This window comes from Phalacrocorax carbo, chromosome 2 (assembly GCF_963921805.1).
Source record: "Phalacrocorax carbo chromosome 2, bPhaCar2.1, whole genome shotgun sequence".
In the NCBI taxonomy this organism is placed as follows: Eukaryota; Metazoa; Chordata; class Aves; order Suliformes; family Phalacrocoracidae; genus Phalacrocorax; species Phalacrocorax carbo.
The window spans coordinates 38,080,988-38,102,044 of record NC_087514.1 but is presented as its reverse complement, the minus strand read 5'-3'; the positions used below and the strand labels follow the sequence as shown (position 1 = coordinate 38,102,044).

At 42.0% G+C, this 21,057-nt stretch overlaps 1 protein-coding gene across 1 annotated transcript in view; it reads left to right on the top strand.

The window, feature by feature from the left end:
• The first annotated feature begins 13,980 nt into the window (after window positions 1–13,980).
• The window catches only part of PREX2 (phosphatidylinositol-3,4,5-trisphosphate dependent Rac exchange factor 2), a 189,175-nt gene continuing 182,098 nt past the window's right edge, over window positions 13,981–21,057 (top strand). Inside the window, exon 1 of the mRNA XM_064442581.1 lies at window positions 13,981–14,527. Coding sequence (XP_064298651.1) covers window positions 14,387–14,527 — 141 coding nt within the window. The 5' untranslated portion in view covers window positions 13,981–14,386. The remainder of the gene's footprint in view (window positions 14,528–21,057) is intronic.

The following is a 21,057-nucleotide window of genomic DNA, read 5'->3' as shown; positions in this document are numbered from 1 at the left end:
GGGACATCGGCCTGCATCTGGGAGTCAGGATCAGGCCTGGTGAGGAGAAAAAGGGTCAGACATGGCTGGGCAGTGCAATGGGGTTGGGGCTGGGCAGAGGCCAGGCTGGGATGCCAGTGCATGGGTGGGCCTGGCTCAGCAGGGCCCAAGAATGGGCAGGGCTGTGGGGAGCTGGAGATCAGCTCTGCTGCTGGATGGCTGGGGCAGGGGCCATGGGGTCCTGAGCCCTGGGCAGAGTGGAGGGACACCCAGAGAGCTGCCATGGGGTCCTGAGCCCTGGGCAGGGTCAGGGGAGCCTTGGGAATCTGAAATGGCTTCCTGGCCATGGGCAGGGTTGGGGGAGCCCTGAGGAGGCAGGATAAGGCTGTCAAGGTTGGTAAGTGCCCTTGAGGGCCCAGACAAGGTATGTATGTCTCTGCATTCATACTTGACAGAAAATGTATCTGTTTAAATATGCTTAACCTGAGGTTGCTGTCTGTGAATTTTTTAAGATTTAAATGGTGGAGTAGGGTCATCATTATGAGTTTGTACAAAGGCAACCACACAGAACCACAGAATGGCTGAGGTGGGAAGGGACCTCTGGAGGCCCTTGCATCCAATCCTAATGCCTGGACAAGGCCACCTAAAGCCAGCTGCCCAGGACCGTGTCCAGACATCTAATCCCTGGCAGAGGATTATATACCTCTTTTCTTACCCCCAAATAAGAAAGAAAATTGGACAGGGTTTTGGCTTGCCTCAGGTATCCTGAGCTCACTAAAGTAATTAACTGGGCTGTTTTCAATCAGTGAGACAGCTCTTTGACTGAATTTCAGACATGTCCTTATTTCAGTCATTGTCTCCTATGTGGTCTCTACTTGATATAGATCAGATTATTGATTTCCTGCTGGTTTTTTTTTCCTGTGGATTAGATTATATACCACATATATTTTTGTTCTTTAAATCCTCAACACAGCTGTTCTTATTATGCACGTGCAATTTTAGGGGAAGACACCAGACACTGTATTTCATTCTAAAGGCTGATGATTGCTTTTGCAGTAAAGTTGCTTCAGAAAAAGTTTTTTCTCTAGTTGCTTTAGATTAGGGAATACTGGTAAATCACCCAGCAGCTGTGTTGTGCTTAGTTTTTGACATACTGTGCCAAAACCTGAGCAGAAGCTGTAGGGTTTGGGTTGCAGAACTGCTGCAGTTAACACCGTTAAATTCTAGGTGAAAATCAGAGAAAGTGTATTTAGGTTTTGGTGGTTTGCTGTTGTTGTCTTATTGATTTTGCTTTGTCCTGTATGTGACTGAGAAAACAGGGATGATCAGGACAGTGAAGCAGATATAATCTGGAGCAATAGACCTACTCCAGCTCTGCAGACCTACATGCAGGATGGGCCACACCAGCTGACATGGGAGCACAGTGGTGAAACAAGGCTGAGATAAGAAAGCAACTTTTGCATAATTGAATAACAACCTGAGACTAAATTCCACACATAATGATTTAACATGCAGAAAATGCTTCCTAACTAGAGACTTGTGTACTTGGTCAGTGTTTGGTATCAGGGCACTCCTGCCAACATAGACTTGTGATGGGTTTGTTAGTTGTTGGGTCCCTGGTGCTGTTTGTTGCAGGTTAAGGGAAGTTTTGAGGGTGTCTGGGGAGTAGTGGGGTGAGAATTCTAAGTCCGTGAGAGTAGATGCTGTGTGTGTGCATGTGAGAAGAAGTGTCAAGGCTGGGGCTTGAGGGGTTGTAGGGTATGGCTGTGCAGGAGTCAAAAGGCAGTCATGGGCAAGACAGACTCCAGTTGGAGAATTTTTTGCCAATTAACATAAACATTTAATTACTAATTGGGTATTGAGAAAGAAGATAAACATTGAAAGACTTGGGGAAAACACCTTTCTTTCCCTTTTCCGAGGCTTAACAGCACTCCAGACAGCTCTCCTTCCATCTTCCTTGTCTTCACCCCCCTGTTATCACTGTGGGTTACTCCCAGTCCCTTCTGTGAGTTGATGGGTGGCACAGGCAGCTGTAGCAGTTTCCTTCTGCTGCTCCTTAGTACTTTTCTTTTGCAGCTTTTTTTTTTTTTTTTTAAACATTTTTCCTCTGCTCTGTGCTGCTGTTATCCATGGCGCTGCAGCACACTCTTGGTTCCTGTTAATCTTGCCTATCAGAAAGCCCAGGTCCTTCTCTGCAAAGCTGCTTTCTAGCTGGTCGGCTGCCAGTGCATGCTGATGGATGGAGTCATTCTTCCCTGATGCAGGACTTCACATTCCCTTTTGTTGAATTCCATGGGCTCTTCTCTGCCTTTTTCTCCAGCCTGTTGATGTCAGTCTGAATGCTAGCACAATAATCTTGTGTATCGATCAGCCATTCCTCCTGGATTCATGTCATATGTGAACTTGCTGAGGATGCACTCTGTCCCATCATGCAGATCATTAATGAAGTGGTTGAACAGTATTAGACCCAGTATCTGCCCCTGAGTGTACCCCTAGTTACTTGCCTCCGCCCAGACTTTGTGCCAGTGATCAAAACCCTCTGAGCCTGGCAGTTCACAGAATGGCGGGGTGGTTGAGGTGGAAAGGGACCTCTGGAGGTCATCTGGTTGAACCCCCTGCTTAAGCAGGGCCACCTAGAGCTGGCTGCCCAGGACCATGTCCAGATGGCTTTTGAGTATCTCCAAGGAGGGAGACCCCACAGCCTCCCTGGGTGACCTGTGCCAGGGCTCAGTCACCCTCACAGTGAAAAAGTGTGATGTTCAGAGGGAACCTCCTGTGTTTCAGTTTGTGTCCATTGCCTCTGGTCCTGTCACTGGGCACCACTGGAAAGAGCTTGGCTCCCTCTTCTTTACAGTCTCTCTTCAGGTATGTGTATACATTGATGAGCTACGTCCCTCCCCCTAACCCAAGCCTTCTCTTCTTCAGGCTACAGACTCCCAGTCTAGGCTAAAGAGTCCCAGATACATATAGTAATATAAAGTTCCTGTATTACCAAATATGTCATGGTTTATCAAAGAATGTCACAATACAAAGTATATTTTCTACCAAAAGGAGTGCAAGCCTTGGATTTTGAAGCTGTGCATTGGAAGAGGCACAACTTCTTCATCCTACAACCAACATGACCAACCTGGGCTTATTACTCTTAATCTTATACAGATTTTTCAATATAATGATACTGCTCAGCTCCTCAAATCAAACTCTAAAATCATTCTTGTCATTTGCTGGATGACTCTCATTTCACCAGTCCTCACTGGAAGTTCAAATCCTGCATCCAGCGTTATTAAGCATTCATGGAGTCAAGTACCAGCGCTGTATGCCACTGTCCAACAGGGAAGCCAACTGCACTAACAAGTGTTATGTAAATCTATGATGACTCACTGGGACAGCAGATCTTACAGCTGTGCTACTGTTGTATATAAACTCCTTTGTAAAGTAAAAATAAAATCTTAAGTATTTGATTTATTGTAATTTGAAAAATAATGGAAAAGACAAATATTCAGGCAACATTATTACTCTAACAGAATAAATTCTGTTGTCTGAGAAGGAAAACCTATCAGATATTACAATTTACAATGATTTGTATGGGTGTTACTGTTTAGACTCCTGTGGCGAAATTCCTGCTATTGTAAGAGAGCTGCCCTTCACCAACATTTCCAGTTTACAACAGCAGCAAATTTTTATTTCTTTTCAGTGGGAGGTACTTTGTGGAAATACCACCAGGTATTTTTGACATTATGTGAGCAAGGAAGCATGAGTTATGAAGGCCTATGAAAACATAACAGCTGCTAAAAAAAAAAAAGACTCTATTGATTTGAGGGTTAGTGGTACTCAAGGGTATAAATGGAGCTAATAGCTAGCTGGTAAGGACCCAGAGGTGCATGTAGTGGAATGACTTAATGGTGCTTACATGAGAATTTAGTGGTAAACTCCGGATTCAGTTCTTAGTTTACTGTTTCCTGGCCAGTGATCCATGTACCTTCACCAGTGTACAGAAACATTTTTTAAAATTGTGTTTTCATGTTGTTGACAGAACGTGTTTGTGTGCTGTTTAGCCGCACAAACATTTCTGCAGCTCCTTCCAGCATTCGTGGAGCACCTGTACAGGAAACTTTCTAGATTCCAAACAATGTCATAGTGGCTGAGTGGGAATTCTTAATGTGGAAAAAAGAAATGCTACTTCCACAGGAAATTCCCAATCATCCATTCCCATGGCTGCCGTACTGCACTTATTGCTACACAGCCTTTATGGATGGCCATAAATGGTTGCTGTTCCAAACCTAGCTTTTATTCAAATTACTGATTTTTCAGCACTCATAAATCAGTGTGCTGTCACTGGCAGGCATGTTTATATCCTGCATCTAGTAAGCTTTTGCCTCAGAGCATCATTATACTGCTGCTGACCTTTAACACTTCTGTTAGCCATAGAATGATGCTAAACTTATCTAATAACCAAGAGGAGATTAATATTGAGACACCACTTGGCTCGGTTTCAGGTTGCATTGCCTCTTGGCAGAACAAAAGTGTTTTAAAATCAGCATAGTCAGCAAGTCCTGCATTTCCTTCATAAGGAGAAGTTATTCAGTGACGGATGTCATACTGGGCTCAGTATAAAAATAATAGTGTAGCCAGCAGGTTAAGGGAAGTGATTCTTCCCCTGTGTCTGGCACTTCAGAGACTGCTGCTGGAGCACTGTACACAGTTTTCGGGTCCCCAGTACCAGAGAGACATTGACTTATTAGAATGAGTCCAGCAGAGAGCCAACAGGAAGCTTATAGGGCTGGACAACATGATGTATGAGGAGGGGCTGAGGGAACCAGCCGGGTTTCTTCAACATTTAGAAGAGCAGGTGGTGGTGCTGCTGCTCTCTGTAACTCCTTAAAGGGCAAGGTGTAGAGAGATGGAGCCAGAATCTTCTCAGAGGTGTACAATTGAATGATGAGGGTCAACAGACACAAGTTAGAACATGGAAAATGCTGATTCTACAAGGGGCTAAAAACCCCATAGGAGCAGCGAAACACTGGAGCAGGTTGTCCAGAGTAGCTCTTGAACTGCTGTATTTTGGAGGTATTAAAAACTCAGCTGTGTTGCCTGCTCTAACTGTATGTGCTTTGAGCAGAATGTTTGGTCTAGAAGTGCTCTGGAGGTCCCTTCCATCTGTATGATTTTTTGGTTATATGTTACTGTAACAGATCTTGTACTTCCTTCCAGACCCCTGGTCTAGGGACCAGGCAAAAGGGATTTTAGAGCTACAGATAAAAACACGCAGAGTAGACAAATCCTGTCTGATTCACTTGGCTGGATCCAGAACTGGTTATTATCTGGTCCCATGCTCACAAAAAAAAGACATAGCCTCAAAGTCTAGATTTACCTAGCCAAAGTATTTCTTAAACACTTGTATTTTTAGTTGTACATGTGAAAAAAAAAAAAAGAAACTTTCTCATAGTCTCAAAAGGGCAATTAACTTGCCCCAAAACTGGGGACTGTTGTTTTAACCAGTTTCAGGCTCAAGTGCAGGGTGTGTTGCTTTGATTGTCTTTTCTCCATTATAAATAGCAATATTTTTGTGTTGGTATGTGATTTTTTTTAACCCAGACATAACACTTAACAGCATAGGCCCTCTCCCTTAAAGGAAGGGTAAGAGAATAAACATGTACCAGATCCCAGTCATGTTGCTTAATGCCTGAGTGGTAGTCACTTGGATATAAGGTAAAAACCTGCACAGAAGAGGCTTCTAAAAAATTAACACAATGGTCTCAGAAATGTGTAGCCCCTGAAAACTGCGGAAAAGTGGAAAAACTAATGGTCAAAAGATACTAGCTTTGTGCGTTTGTGGCTTCTGAAGGAACATCCACCAAGGAGGAAAGCTGTGATTATTGATAGGCTGAGAACCTTCTACCCGCAATGTAACCTAGATACATAGTGTCAGATATATGAACATATGAACAAATGTGAAAAAACTTTAGAGTTTAGTCAGTATGACTTGACTGCAAGATCTAGATGTTTGTGTTAAACTCAGAAGTAAGCATAATACTAAATCTTTTCACTTTCTTCTGTAAAAAATTAGTTTTGTATTTCTAGCTTAAATCTTCATTTTTTTCAAGTGAATTGTCAGTTTTTAAAGTGATACATCAAAACAGTTGTGTTATAGAAACAAAATCCTGGAAGACAGAGGACCTGAATGAAGAAGTTTGTCTTTTTTAAAAAAGAGTTTTACGTCCTTGTTCAATCAGTCTTGCCTGAAAGAAATTTGTACTGGAATAGTTGACATTTTATAGCTCACTGGGGGAAAATGATGTGGATATATTGATAAAGTAATATATTTTATTATGATAGGTAGAAGAGAAACGGAAGGTTAACAAGAAAGTATGTGATTCAGAGCAAGTTACCATGTTTTATTTAAAGTATTCTACAAACATTTAATATTAATGTGTAACCCTTTTATGGCTGAAGAACTAAGTCTATTCATGAAGAAATCTGTGTGTTATTGGTTTTTAGTTCCTAGATATTTGGTAGTGATTTTCTGTTTCATTTTTAATGTTTTCTGTCCTTCTACCTTCCCAGAGAAGAAAGTATATTAGGAACGTGCTGCAAAATAACATTTCTGCCTCCAAATAACTACTGGAACTCCATGGTAATATGTTTGTTCTTTTTCACATACATAATTAAAATAAATGTGTGATAGTTCAGGTAGGGTTAGACTGCTAGTCTATATGTCATTTGAGTCTTTAATGGTCAGGGAAATTAATGGAATTATAGTGATTTATGTCAGCTGATGATCTAACCTTGTGTCATGTTGTTCTGTGGTTAAAGCACATGGCTTGGACTGCAGCGCCTTGGATTGTTCTGTTTGGACAAACAAACAGAGAACATCAGGACATAGACAATCACAGTTTGTCTGCAAAATAACTTGCTATAAAACAGTAAGTTGCCACCGTGGTAAACATACTATTCAGATTTTTTAAAAAATCCTACTGTTAAAAATCGAATGGTTTCAAGTTCTTCCTGCAAAAACCTTCTACCAAATGAATACTGTAACACTCTCCTGTACTTCATTATGCTTTCTGGGCATGTCCAGTCTTACTTTGCTTTTCTGGTAATAAATCTCAAATAGAAAAAGATTTTAAAAGGATTAATTTTGGCAGAAGCTTCCTCTTCTGACAGTAACAATCCTACCTAAGGAAGAACATATTTAGGTTTTTCTGTAGTAGTTATCATTCTTTCAGCTCCTTATTAAAGCAAATGCATCAACTATAATAAAATTCAAATTAATTTTTCAGTTTAGTTTAAAGTTTACCTTTTCTTGATTGATAGGTCTTGCTAAAACCCCTAATTCAGAATGGTTTCAAAATACTCCTCTCTCCACTGTTGTACTCTCTGAAGGGTTGGAAATACAAAATATCTGCTTTGGGTATCATCAACATTAAAGCTCTGGAGAATGATGGCAGTTTGTTCTGTACTTTCAACTTTAACCAGCGAACTCAGTATCTCAGCTGGTTTTTATTATCTGTGCAAGTCCTTGCACAGCAAAAGAAACTAGGAGAGAAAAGCAGCTTAGCTGCCACGTACCTTATAGCACATCATAACTTGAACAGTCTGTATTTCCTCTTGCTTTGGCAGAGACAAAGAGATACAGTGCAAGTATTGGTTACTTAAAGCAAAATGGAAATCTTCAGACCAGTCAAATGCTGTTTGTTTTGTGCTGGTGTTACCAATGTGACTTGGGTTCTGCTTACATGTATGTATAGCTTGCTTCTGGACATCTGCTTTATGTTACCTCTCCTTGCCTGCTCACCACCCTCTCTCTCAAACACACATTTGTGAGCATAAAAAATAATTTCTGACAAAGTAGGAATTGAGGTTTGGGCTTTTTTTTTTTGTCGGGCTTTCAATTGATTACTATTTGAGGATCCTGTATCATTTCATCCAGCAATCAAAGCAAGATAGAAATATTTTTAACTTAATTAGTAGGCTTGCTTAATTTAAGATTAATTTAAGATTTTCAGCAAATATTGACAGTACCTTACACTGCACATGCAATGACTAGAGAGACTATTAATCAATTTTATACATCGAAAAAAGATGAAAAAGTCTAAGTCATTGTACAAGAGTAAGAATATTAAAATACTTGAGAAAAAAATCAGATCTTTGAACAGCAAAACAAAAATTTTGTTAAATAAAATATTTGCTGTATTAGCCTCTTTGTAACAGTAGTGAGTCTGTGTTTCAAGGGACAAAAGTTCCTTACTTAGATGTGATAAAATTACCTGTTGTATCAAAGGTATTTCAAGCTGAGTGAAAGAGTGCCTTCAAGCGAGTACATGTCACGTACTTGCCAAAGTCAGATACAAAAGGGTCTGTCTTATAGCTTGTACCAGCTGATGAATCTAATGTTCTTTCCACCTGCTTAATACTACAGAATAGTTGGGCATGTTTATATAATTGTTCAACCATAATTGCTGGAACCTTATTGACTAGTTACTGTCCTCTGGTTAGCTATAAACAAACAAACATTCTATTGTCTGTGGAGAACTCACTGTACATCAGCTAACATTTTTTCCTGGAAGCTCATAATTAGCTTATTATTATTATAAGATTGTTTTTCTTTTTTACCCTAAAGTAAAGCAAATGGAAATTCATTATACTTTCCTTCGTATCAAGTTTTGGTTTACTGTCCATTATCCAAAAGTCAAATAAGTGGTTATTTTTCTGTCGTTGTTTCCACATAAAGCCCTCTCCCTCGGTCCCTCCTTGGTTTTTCTGCAGAGCTCCCATGACACAAAGCAGATCAAAAAAGGTGCTTTAATTGATCAGTTATGGTTTCTTTCCCATGGAGAATCCAGTGTGATATAAATCTGGATAGCAACATGAAAGACCTTGTATAGTCTGAAATTAATTTATTTCTCACTAAGATGAGGGAGGTTTTTCGAAATTACTTGGGTAAATTTTATTCAGTTTATTTCAGCTTGCATGGTCTATAACTTTTTTTTCAGTTCCCTATCAGCTTTAAAAAACCAGGTTGTTAAATGTCTAGCATGAAGAAGCTGTAGTCAGATGTCCTCCTGAAACCGAGGTGGAATAATTGTCCACAGCTGTCCATTCTGTGGCTGAAAATATGGTTTAGTGTAAACTCTGTGGTGAATGAAAAGACAGTGGTATGTCAAAAGTGAACTCCTCCGTTTAATCACCCCTCCAACAATTCATAACAGTTTACAGCTAGTGCCTTAGACAACAACCTTTTTAATGCTGAGTACAGAGCCACAACTAAACAAACTGCTTTTATTCAAGTGAGCTTTTTTAGTGTTGCTTGTTAATCACATTTCTTGGGTGGGTCTCTTAAGAATTCTTGTGGGTTTTTTTTTTAATCCTGCTAGTGAAGATTGTTAGGGGGAAATGGCCAGTTTCAGCTTTGAGAGCAATTTCTGCATTGCATGGACTGTTTGGGCAGGTTAGAGTGGGAGAAATTGCTGCATTATTAAGATTACCTGGAGAAAAAGGACCCCAGTAATGTTTTCTACAAAGGGAATAAAAATGGCTGGCCTGTCTCTTTTGGAGAGAGAGAAGTCTTCAGTGTTGGTAAGCAGCCTGCTAAGTAAACTATCTCATCTATTGATACAGCTTCAGAAACTTATTTCACATTCTCTGAAAAGGAAGACAATATGAAACTGCCACCTGGACTGAAGCATTCTTTACAGTGCTGTGATATAAGATAATAAGCCCTGCAGAATGTTTGATTGCGTTCACATGTGATACTCGAACTGTCTTGCACTGATAGCTATCGTTCAGTAGCAATACAGAAACAAATCCATGTGGTTTTCCCAGGGAGGACACAAGTGTCATGGCAAATCACTGAAGTTTAACTGCTACCATTTCTCGTGCATAAGGGTTTTAATATCCGGAAACCTGTTCCCAGTCATCATATAGGACCATGAAGATGATGAAGGGAATGAAGGATCTTACATATGAGGAGAAGCTGAGAGAGCTGGGGCTGTCAGCCTGGAGGGGAGAAAAGGTCATGGGTAATCTAATCCATGTTTCTCAATGCTTGATGAGAGGGAATGAAGAAGAGGGAGTCAGACTCTTCTCAAGAAGAGAAGACAGAACAAGAGGCAATGGGCACAGATTCAAAAACATGAACTTATCTTTGAACGCAAGGGAAGACTTTTTTTTACCATAGAACACTGGTCAAACACTGGCACAAGTTTCCCACAGAGGCTGTGGAGTCTCCATCTGTGGAGATACTCAAAACCTGCTAAACAACTTGTCCTGTTGTCCTGGGCAGCCTGCTGTAGGTGACCGTGCTTGAGCAGGGGGATTGGACTAGATGATTTTGAGAGGTCCCATCCATCCTCAATGATTATGTGGTTTTGTGAATAGGCCAAAAGTTGTGCAATGCCATGTTTTTTCAACAGGACTCTTTAGATATAAGTCAAACTTGGGCCTCAAGTAGCGTTGGACCGCAAGAGTTCTTGTTGCATTCCAAAGGTGTAGCATTATCCCATGGGAACAATCTGATTTTTGCAGTTTCTCCAAACCAATGGCTTTCCCCACAGAGGGCAAGAATTGCCATCCCTCACATGCCAGCATAGTCAATGTACCCTTTTACGTAACTTGTTTCTGTATTTAAGTCAGGTAGTGTTTTCTATTAGTCAGGTTCCCTGATACATCCTAAATCTGCTCTTTAGTTGCTTACAATATTTTGTTTGGGCTGAAATTTTTCATCTTGTGTGTATGCTCTACCTCTCTTTCATGTCATTATTTTTTTCCCAATGTTGTGTAGTGAAAACTACAATCGGAGCAATTCAGCTTTTTCCTGAAAGTAGGGGGAAAAGAGTAATTTGCCCTTGTCTTTAGTACTTCAAGCAGGTTGTCAGGAAAATTGCCTAAGCTTGTATGCACATATGTTTTTCATAGATTGTGTCTGGTACTTAGAACTACTTTCCCTATCATTGCACATCTGCTGTGGGCTTTGCTGGGTTCAGTGGCCTTAAGTGAGTCATAAAAATCTCTTCAGTGTTGTCAGTTATGCTTTTGCTGGCCCAAATAGTTGGAGCTGCCTGCCTGAATGAAGGAGCGAGAATCAGTTCTGTGAGGACAGCCGGAGTGTAAACTGGGACAAGGATCACTTAGGCTTTAAGGTCTCCTGGCAATGAGATGACAAAACTTTAAAGGGAAGGGGTTCTTACTGCTGCAGTTGACAGGAAAGAAAAAGACAGTAAGCTGCTGCTCCTGCCTCTTTTAGCCTTCACCTTGGTCCATGAGTGTGCATGAGGACTGTGAAAACTAATGGCACACAGCTGAAGCCAAGAGCAAAGGGGAATGTCTGAAATCGAAACTGTAGCTGCCTCTTATTTCTGTTCTCCTAAAAGAAAGAGATGGTACTCGCTGGCAGGAAATTTAACTAGTTTGAGGCATCTGGCTATGACTGCTTGAGGAAGGGCACCCACGTGCGTTTACGAGTGGGAAAGCAGTAGCTTGATGAAAACGGTAGTTTGGTGCTGTACTTCAGTGGTTTCAGATCCATTTGCTGGTTATCACTTGGGAAAACTTGTACTGTCAGGGGGTTCAGTGGATGACACTTTTTTTTTGCCTTTCCAGCATAGCATTGCTTTCTTGGTGCTAGTGCAAGCAAATGTGAAGCACTTTATCTCCTCCACACGATCAGGGCAGATGCCACAGAGTTTTGGGACTTAGGTTCTGTGCCTCACTGGTGAAGCCCACCGGAGAGGGTGAAAAAGTTTCTATCTAATCCTCAGACACATTGTCTCTTTTAGACAGGTTTTGTAAGGAAACAAGCTTCAATGACTGAACTGTGTTGGCTTTTCTGCCCCAGTCTGTTTTCAACCCATCAGTCCATTTGAACCAGATTTGGCACGGGAGTGAGGTCCTTAAAAACATTAAGTTCTGATTTTCCTAAAAATCAGTGTCTGTTTTTGGTAGGGACTAATGTCCCACTGAGGTCAGTAGACAAGTTTGCAGGCCAGTCTGTACAAGCATAAATGGCTGAGCAGGGTACATGTAGCAGTAGCAGAACCTGTCCCAGCAATTGCTTCTTGCCTAACTTTTATGCAAGGGAGCTGTGTGTGATTGGGAAGTAGGGGGAAGCAGGGAAGTAGGATACATTCAAAGAAATAGGCTTTTTAAAATTTCTGCTCTTTGAGAAGCATCTTGTGAGAACTGGGTAAAAAATTGGCTGGATAGCCGAGCCCAGAGAGTTGTGGTGAACAGAGCTGGTGGCCGGTCACGAGTGGGGTTTCCCAGGGCTCAGTGTTAGGGCCAGTCTTGTTTAATATCTTTATCAATGATCTGGATGAGGAGATCAAGTGCACCCTCAGTAAGTTTGCAGACGACACCAAATTGGATGGGACTGTTGATCTGCATGCAACACTACAGGCTTGGGGAGGAGTGGCTGGAAAGCTGCTTGGCCAAGAAGGACCTGGGGGTGTTGGTCGATAGCTGGCTGAACATGAGCCAGAAGTGTGCCCTGGTGGTCAAGAAGGCCAACAGCATCCTGGCTTGTATCACGAATCGTGTGGCCAGCAGGAGCAGGGAGGTGATAGTGCCCCTGTACTCAGCACTGGTGAGGCCGCACCTCCAATACTGTGTTCAGTTTTGGGCCCCTCAGTACAGGAAGGACATTGAGGTGCTGGAGCGTGTCCAGAGAAGGGCAACGAAGTTGGTGAAGCATCCGGAGAGCAAGTGTTATGAGGAGTGGCTGAGGGAACTGGGGTTGTTTAGTCTGGAGGAGGCCGAGGGGAGACCTTATTGCTCTCTACAACTACCTGAAAGGAGGTTGTAGTGAGGTGAGTGTTGGTCTCTTCTCCCACGTCACTAGCGGTAGAATGAGAGGAAAGGGCTTCTAGTAGCATCAGGTGAGATTTAGATTGGATATTAGGGAAAATTTCGTTCCTGAAAGAGTGGTCAGACATTGGAACAGGCTGCCCAGAGAGGTGGTGGAGTCACCATCCCTGGAGGTATTTAAAAGGGTAGACATGGCACTTCAGGACATGGTTTAGGAGCCACGGTATTGTTGGGTTGATGGTTGGACTTGATGATCCTAGAGGTCTTTTCCAACCTTAATGATTTTATGATTCTGTCTCTCAGTAGATGTCTGAGGCAGACAGCTAGATGATGTCTAGTTAGCAGAACACAAATGTCTTTGCTTATTCTCTCCCAGGAAGGACTGTTCTTGCTGCCTCAGCTTGTATTGTGGCTGTAGAAGAGTTTTATGCCCTGAATTCCACTTTTATTCTTTCCTTTTAGCATGTTGCAAGTTGAAAGATACTTTGACGTGGAATCTCAAAATTGAATACCAGGATATTCTTTCCAGTCACAGATCAGAGCGCTAGCCAGAGAAACCTTCAGCTTTCAACCGTGGCCTCAAAATTCACGTGGTATTGTCCTGATATATTTCAGTTTTCAAGAAATCCCTTCCTCTTGTATAAAGTAGCTATATAATTTTTGCTAACTGTTTGAAAAGGTTACCTAATTCTTTTTTACTCTTTGAATGTGTCATGCAAACCTGAACTTCCAGTGCAGACAGGAAAAACGTATAACCTGAGGATTTTATAGCACCTTGTTTCAGTAAACAAAGAATGTTAAAACCCCCCCATATTGTAGAGGAACTTTTCTGTACCTATTGTAGAATGCCCTGTTTGTACCAGCCTAGCACATCCACATGCTTATCTGCGTACGTTTGTTCAGAAGAATATCAAAGCACGTCTTTGTAATAGCCATCAGCTGCCATATACATTGTCATATAGGTCTCGTGGGAAGGTGTGGAAGGGGAAGTTGAAACGACTCTTTTGCTGATGATTAAACCAAAACAACAACAACAACTGCCCGTTCCCCGGCCAGCCGGCTTGCCGGGACATTTTTATAATTCTTGTGCTCTGTTGCTGGAGATCTCCAATTAGCCTCAAACTGGAGCTCGCAGCTTGTGTGTGAAACAGGCAGCTGCTGGCACGCAATCTTCCCCGAAGTTGTTTCCTTTCCTTTTTCCTGAGATTTAGCGGAGGGGGGAAGGGGTTGGAGTCACATGGATACAAAGCTTTTGATTAATGTCCAAGTCTGTGCTGCCGCTGCGGAGGCTTTCCAGCCTCTCAGCTAACTGGGCGAGCTGGGAACCAGTGACCGCTCGCTTCCTCCGGGCTGTGTCCCCTTCCTGACGGGAAAGGAGCGCGCTCTGGGGTGGCTCCTCGCCTCCGGACCTCGGGCCGCGGCTGGAGCGGCGTGAGAAGGGGCCGAGGCTGCTGCGGGGCTGGGGACCGGCCCCAGCCCGGCCCCGCCGTGTAACTTAGCGGCGTCTTTTGTTGTCCTTGCCCGCAGCGCAGTGCCGGGGCGCTCAGGCGGCGCAGCCTGCAGCCGGGAAGGGCGCCGGGCTGGGAGCACCGCTCCCTCTCGCTGCACCATGACAGAGGAAAGCAAAGGGGAAGGCAAGGGGGAAAGCGGGAAGGACTTGGAGAAGCAGCTTCGCCTGCGCGTCTGCGTCCTCAACGAGCTGCTCAAGACCGAGCGGGACTACGTGGGCACGCTGGAGTTCCTCGTGTCGGTGAGCGGAGGGGCGCGGAGCCGGGCGGGGGGACCTCGCCTCGGCCGTGGGGCCGCCCCCGATCCCGCGGGGACGCGGGGGGGCGGGCTGCTGCCGGCCGCGGGACGGCGGGACCCGCACCCGGGAGAGGGTGTTCCGCCCCGACCTCTGCGGGGCGGCTGCTCTTGCTTGACGGGGAGGGAGAGTAACAGGTTTTGAAATGGCTGGGGAGGGGTCGTGTGTTCCCCCCGCCTCGGAGAGCCTGCGCTGGTGACCTCGGTGCGGCACGGGTGATCTCGCCGCTCCGGGCATGGAGGCTGAGGGGGGAGTAATGCTTTTGGGTTCAGGGCTGCCTTGGGTGTGGGGGCTTGTGTTCGTGACGGAGCGCCGCAGCCCCGTTGCTTGGGGTAGCCCGTGAAACACGGCGGGGCGGGGGGCAGGGCGGCGGGGGTGCGGGTGTGCAGCAGCTGCTTGGCATTAAAGCCACATGTGGCATTCCCTCCCGCCTTGTGATACGGGGGTCAGCTGGGAAGGTGGCCTGCTCTGGTGAGTTTTCTCCAGCAATCCAGAGAACCAGCGCGTTCCGCTGTGTTGCAGCAGGTCTAGCTTCCTTCTGCATCTGACTAGCACTGTCGATACGATTAGTTGTGCCAGGTAATAACCTAATCAGAAAGGCAGGAGTTTTCACTCTTTCAAAAAGCCAAAGTCGCGAATTATTACAGAACAGATGTGGGCAGTGTTTCATTCGTGGTCTCGGTAGCACCACTTTAGGACCCTGTTGAGATAAGTATGCCCAAGTCAGCTGCTTAAGTTTGCAGAAGATTTCACAGTAGCCCCTCATACTTTTCTTGCCTCCCTGTCCCACTGAAGGGGGGAAATCCTTCAAACTGCAAACTTCCTGCTTTGCTGCCTTGAGATCTGTGAGCTTTCTGCTTATTATCATGAAAGAGGAAATTCTCAACTTGGCTGTGACAGGGAGAATAAAAGCACATACACTGGAGTGAAAAAAGATCTACAGAGTAGCTTATTTTCTCCATATGTTTATCCTCAGCAGAACCATGAAAAATGGTAAATGCTCCAATGTGTTTTCTATTTAAAAAAAAAAAAATTTAACATGCGTTTGAGAAAGTGTCTGTGCGATTGCATCTTACATGTTACATTTAACATTCAGATTTTACCTGTTGTAAAAAATATCTCTCCTAAGGGAATGTTCTTCAATATTTTGTCTTAAGCCCCAAATTTGGTGTATGTCAGAGTCTTAGGCCATTTCAGCAAATTTAAAGCATTTGTAATATCTTTCATTTTGGACTCTACAGTTTAAGACATAACAGATAGTGGTGTTCAAGGAGTAAGTGCTCAGCTCCTTCTAAAGAGCAGACTATGTACGTGTTTCAAGTTACATCCTAATATTGAATTAAGTAATGTCTTTTTGCAGTATGGATCAAGATGATCCAAATAAATCATCTGGAGAAAGGGAGGAGGGCTGGAGTTAAATACCTGGTTCTATGCCAAGTTTTTCTTATTCATTAATGGTTGTGAACAGGGTTTGAGTGACAGTCCAGAGATGTAAATCCTTCACAGGGAAATATCATGCATTTTGACTGTCAAGGAAAGAACTTCTGGGCTTTCCTTGGCCTACCTGCTAGGACTGCTGCTGAGAGCAGCTGTGGTGGTGCATTTTATGAGGGGGACAACTTTGGACTAGGGCCAGTATGGAGACCGTCACATTTATTTTACATAAGCCATCAAAACCACCATTGTCCTTGTTGCTAGGTTACTTCTTGATCTGGAGACTAGATCCTCTCATTTAGGTATCTCAGGCTTATGGTTTCCTTTCTTTTTCTTAAAACCATTTTCCTAGGACCAGCTCTTCTGAGATACAAACACTATCCCAGCTTACTTTGTTTCACACTGTGAGGTGGTCTTGGGGTGCAGAGCCTGGGCTCCTTTTGGATGGGAGTGAACTGGAAGGTTTTCTTTAGGAGCATATCCAGCTGCTAATGAGTGTGCAGTTCCTGGGATGAGACTAAAGCTAGTCTGAAGTGACCCCCTGCCAACAGTGTGGAGTCCCAGCACCGACTCTTTCTCTGTCTGTACTCTATCCTATTTTTAGGACTTCTTGTTAAAGTAGAGGCTGCCCGAGGGCTCGAAGTTCCAATAAAAATTAAGACTTAGGCTTCCAGGTCTCCTCAATGCCATCAGTAGAGCTCATTGTGGTAGAAACCGTGCTTCCTTTATGGTTGAAAAGCTGAAGCCATTTATAGTATTTCTGACAGTTTGCATGGAGTACCTGCAGTTTTCATTGAATTTAATAGGAATGGAGTATTCACTTAGATAAATGAAAAAACCCTGTGGTTTCAGGGTTGGATCCTATTTCTTCTGTGGGGTTACAGATGTAATCTTTCATGATGTCTAGGGTTCATATGGAAAAGTGTGTTAGCACTTGTGTAGTAGTGGTGGGCAAGAGAGCTAACTTTTCACTCATCTGTGAAATTTTTATTTTGTGTACATGCCCTCTTGAGGAGGCAGTTAAATTAAGGAACAGAAAAATCAGTTTTCTTCAATTGATGTTGTGTAGGAAAGGGATGGTATGTAAGTGGGATTTGTGTGGAAACATAACGTACATCATACCTCACCTAAGTAATTTTCCTGAGTACTTCATGAGATCTTGTGAACTGAACTGATAACGTCTACGACCCCTTCGACTGAAGCAAAATTACGCCGTTGGAATGGGCACTATATAATATAAACAGGCATGGAAGTGAAGCATATGCCTGATTTATCTTAGTGGTGGGAGGAGGAGACCCCTATTGCTGATGCAATCATGTTGGGGAAATGGCCCTTTGCCTGATACAGCTTGTGGCTGGCTGGAGAATGAAGAGATTATATGGAAGAAGTGACTTTGCTGGTGGTGTGTCAACATGGGAAATGCTTTACTGGTTTCCCTACACTGGAAATATGTCTAATATATGTTAGATTTATTTAGGTTCTTCAGTTTGGATTGGAATTGAAGAGCGTCTCTCTAAGGACAAATATCTGGTTGGTTATTTAAAGTACTTTTGTTCCCCTGCTCCTCTGTGATTCAGATTTAAACACAGGACACTGCTGAATAAAATAAAATAATAAGCAGATGCAGCTGTTAATTATACTGATTTGAACTTACTTACTTCCAGTTTCATGTCTGTTTTTATGCAGTTCACTTATGCATTGTGTCCACTTATTTCTGTGTAAAAATTCGTCTTCAACTGTAATTTGAACAGTTTTATATTCTTTAGTGATGTGATTCAGAGCTAGGAGAGAAGTTTCAAACACTGTCAGGAGTTGGACTCGATGATCCTTGCATGTCCCTTCCAACTCAGGACATCCTATGATTCTATAATTTATCCTCCAGTTATCATCAGTGTAGTGAGAAGCAGCTCACTTTCTGTATTCTGTCAAAAGTCTACACGGCTATTAAGTGCAAAACAGAAGATTTAATACATTAATAATTTTATTAGATAGATGTAGCTGAGTAGTCATTCCCACGTGAGTTTGTTCGCTACTTCTTTTTGGCTTTATGCTGTATAAATACAGTATATTGGTTTTAATCTGCAATCATCACAGATCAAGTCTGAGTGGAAAGGTCTGGTTGTATTAATATTATTCTTTCAGATCTCCTGAATCTTTCAGTAATAAACTATGGTAGCTCACTATGATGAGACATTGGTAATGCTGAACAATAACAATTTTGGGCCCATCTGAGTGAGGTATGTAAACATACATGAGATGCGCAAACTGAAGTCCCCCAGTAGTCGCAGCAATGTTGGAGGGAGCAGGCATGCACAGGAAATGATGACGAAAGGCTTGCACTTTTCCTTCGAACGTTTCATTATAATATTTGGAGTGTCATTGCAATACCAGGGTTTTTGTTCTTGTTAGCATTTAGCATTTCTTAAAAGAAATTACGCGAATGATGGAAGAATTTACCTAAGGCACTAAAACACTTTTGAAAACTACAGATGGAATTTATTAAGAGCTACAATATAAGGTTTCAGTTACAAACTATTGATAATTTACTGGCTAAATTAGCAGTTGAGATTTTTCTGCTGCTGGGTGATATCTCTGGTGATCATATTGTCTTCCTGTGGTGAAATCTTTGTTTTCCGATGAAAGAGAAGCTGTACTTGGCAAGGATAGAGGAGAATCTTTTTTCACCAAAATGCACTTTCTGGAGGGAAGGGAAAGCAACAATTGGTGAACATTTACTCTGTCTAAAATAATTACATGTCGTCCAGCTGTGTAACTGACTAATTAATATTACCTTTAGTGTTCATGGTAAATATGTATTTTTTAGAATTTTTTTTTACTTTATCAGTGTGTACCTTATCTATTTCATTCTTTACAGCAAACAACAAAGCAGCTATATTTAATGTACTCTGTTTAAAGAAAATGATAATTTCCTATTTTGCTATATAAGCACAATTAGCTAACTAGAGTAGAACTGAATAAACTTCTCCAAGATTCTTCTTGGTCCACGATTTTATACTGGGGAATACACTTGCCTTTTTAATGAATATTTTATGCAAATTTAAAAAAAGAAACCTTATTTTTTAAAGTTTTCATGTAAGGTTTCATTTACTGTATGAATCAGGGTACTCACGAACACTCAACATACCAGTAATAAAGAGACCAGTAAAACTCTGGGTAGAAGTTGCTGAGAAATTAATAAGTATTTAATAGTAAAGAGTTGCCAGAAAGTGGCCGGCTTAATTTGTCACCTTGTAACTTGGTATAAGGCTTAGTTTTTATGATTGTGCTTTACACTATTTGGCCAGTAAAGGCAAACCAAACCAAGAAGAACTTTAGGATGCAAATACACTGCAGGGAAATAGGCTAGATACAATAGTAGGTTTTATATATACCTAATAATAGGTATATATAAAAATATATAAAAATGTGTATATATATATATGGGAGAGAGATTTTATTTTGGAATAGAAATTGGAAATGTAACAGATCTCCTACACTTGGTACTTCAGGGGATAGCCATAGAAGTAGAGTTTATTTTTTCTGTGACAGGGATTGTTTTTCTGGTGCAGTTTCGTGTTCTGACAAATTTGACATTGATGGGAATAGAAGCAGATGTTGGCACTTGTGTAAGCTTCCAAAACCCCACGGCCTCAGCTGGGGTGACTAGTTAGATCCTGAAGCAGCTGGGGCGAGAAAAAAAATGGTAGTTTACTATGTAGACTGTAGTATGTTTTACAGATCTCATTTGTGAATATGTATACATTTCTGCCAGTTAACTCTCAAATCTCAGTTGAATGCCATTAAATCCTACTGTACTATCTTCTCTCATCTCTTCTGCTTGCACTAAAGTGGAAAAATGGTTGTTTTTCTTTAAATGTGTGCCCTGTTAAGGGAGGCCGTGTCCTTGCTTTTCAATGGGCATAAAGAGATTTTGTTCATAAGGTTTATTGCCCAGCCTCCTCGGTGGCTGTATGACTCCTCAGGATCTGTATTTCCCTGCCACACTGAGCCTTTCCGTTCTTTTGGCTCAATAGGTATTTCTCTGATTGTTGAGCAGACTAATTAGTTGGATGGGTGATTAATAGTAATTGAGACTCCAGGTAACTTTTAGTCAAATTCAGTGTTACTAAGCCTGACCAGCAGTAGAGTATTTCTGTCCTGCATCGAAACTCCCCGAATGGTTATGCTAGACAATGAAATTAGGTTGGAAGGGACCCATAAACATCATCGAGTCCAACTCCCTAAATATGTTATATGTATATCTCAATTACAGTAATGATTAGTGACTTCATAATGGTTTGCAGAATTGCATTTATAATTTATAAAAGGGATTTAAATGAATGGAAGGGAAGGGTTTTAGCTGGCTGCATTTTTTGATAAGGTTATGTGATTTCCTTTCTCTTCAGGAAAAGAAAAACAACATTCTATGGCTACTTCATCACAAAAAGTGCAAAGGAAGTGCAAACACAATTACCATAGAAAGTCAATATCTTTTCCATTCACTTCCAATTTCTGCTGTTTTTAACTTGCTTAAGCATTACAAAAAATCTGAATGTGGTATTCTATTTTTATTTGACTTTGCTTGGCTATATCAATAGCACCACCTGCGGTCTTTATCAGAGTGAGAATAACTGCTTAAAAGCTATTTATTTCTTTGTAACCCCCACTTCCAAGGTTGAATGCTTGCTTTATGGAGTGGATTAGCAAGAAAGATTATTTGCATCTCTACTAGCTGAGCACAGAGGTCATGCAAGGTATGGCGATGGCAAAAAGCAGAGGTTTTTCAGAAGAATTTTCAAGCACATATCTTGTCATGTTTGGCAGTGTAAGGAATTACACTGTGCTATACTCCAGAGAGATGTTTCATGGTTTTCAATGGATTTCCTCTTATTGCTTTCAGACGTACTTAGACTATATTTTGAAAAGCTGTTCTCTAAGAAAAAAAGGGTCGCTTGTTTAGCTGTTCAGTGAAAAGTCTAAAATACTGAGAGGAGACATTTTTGTTTTGTAGCATTTAAGAAACTTTTATGTTCATATGACTT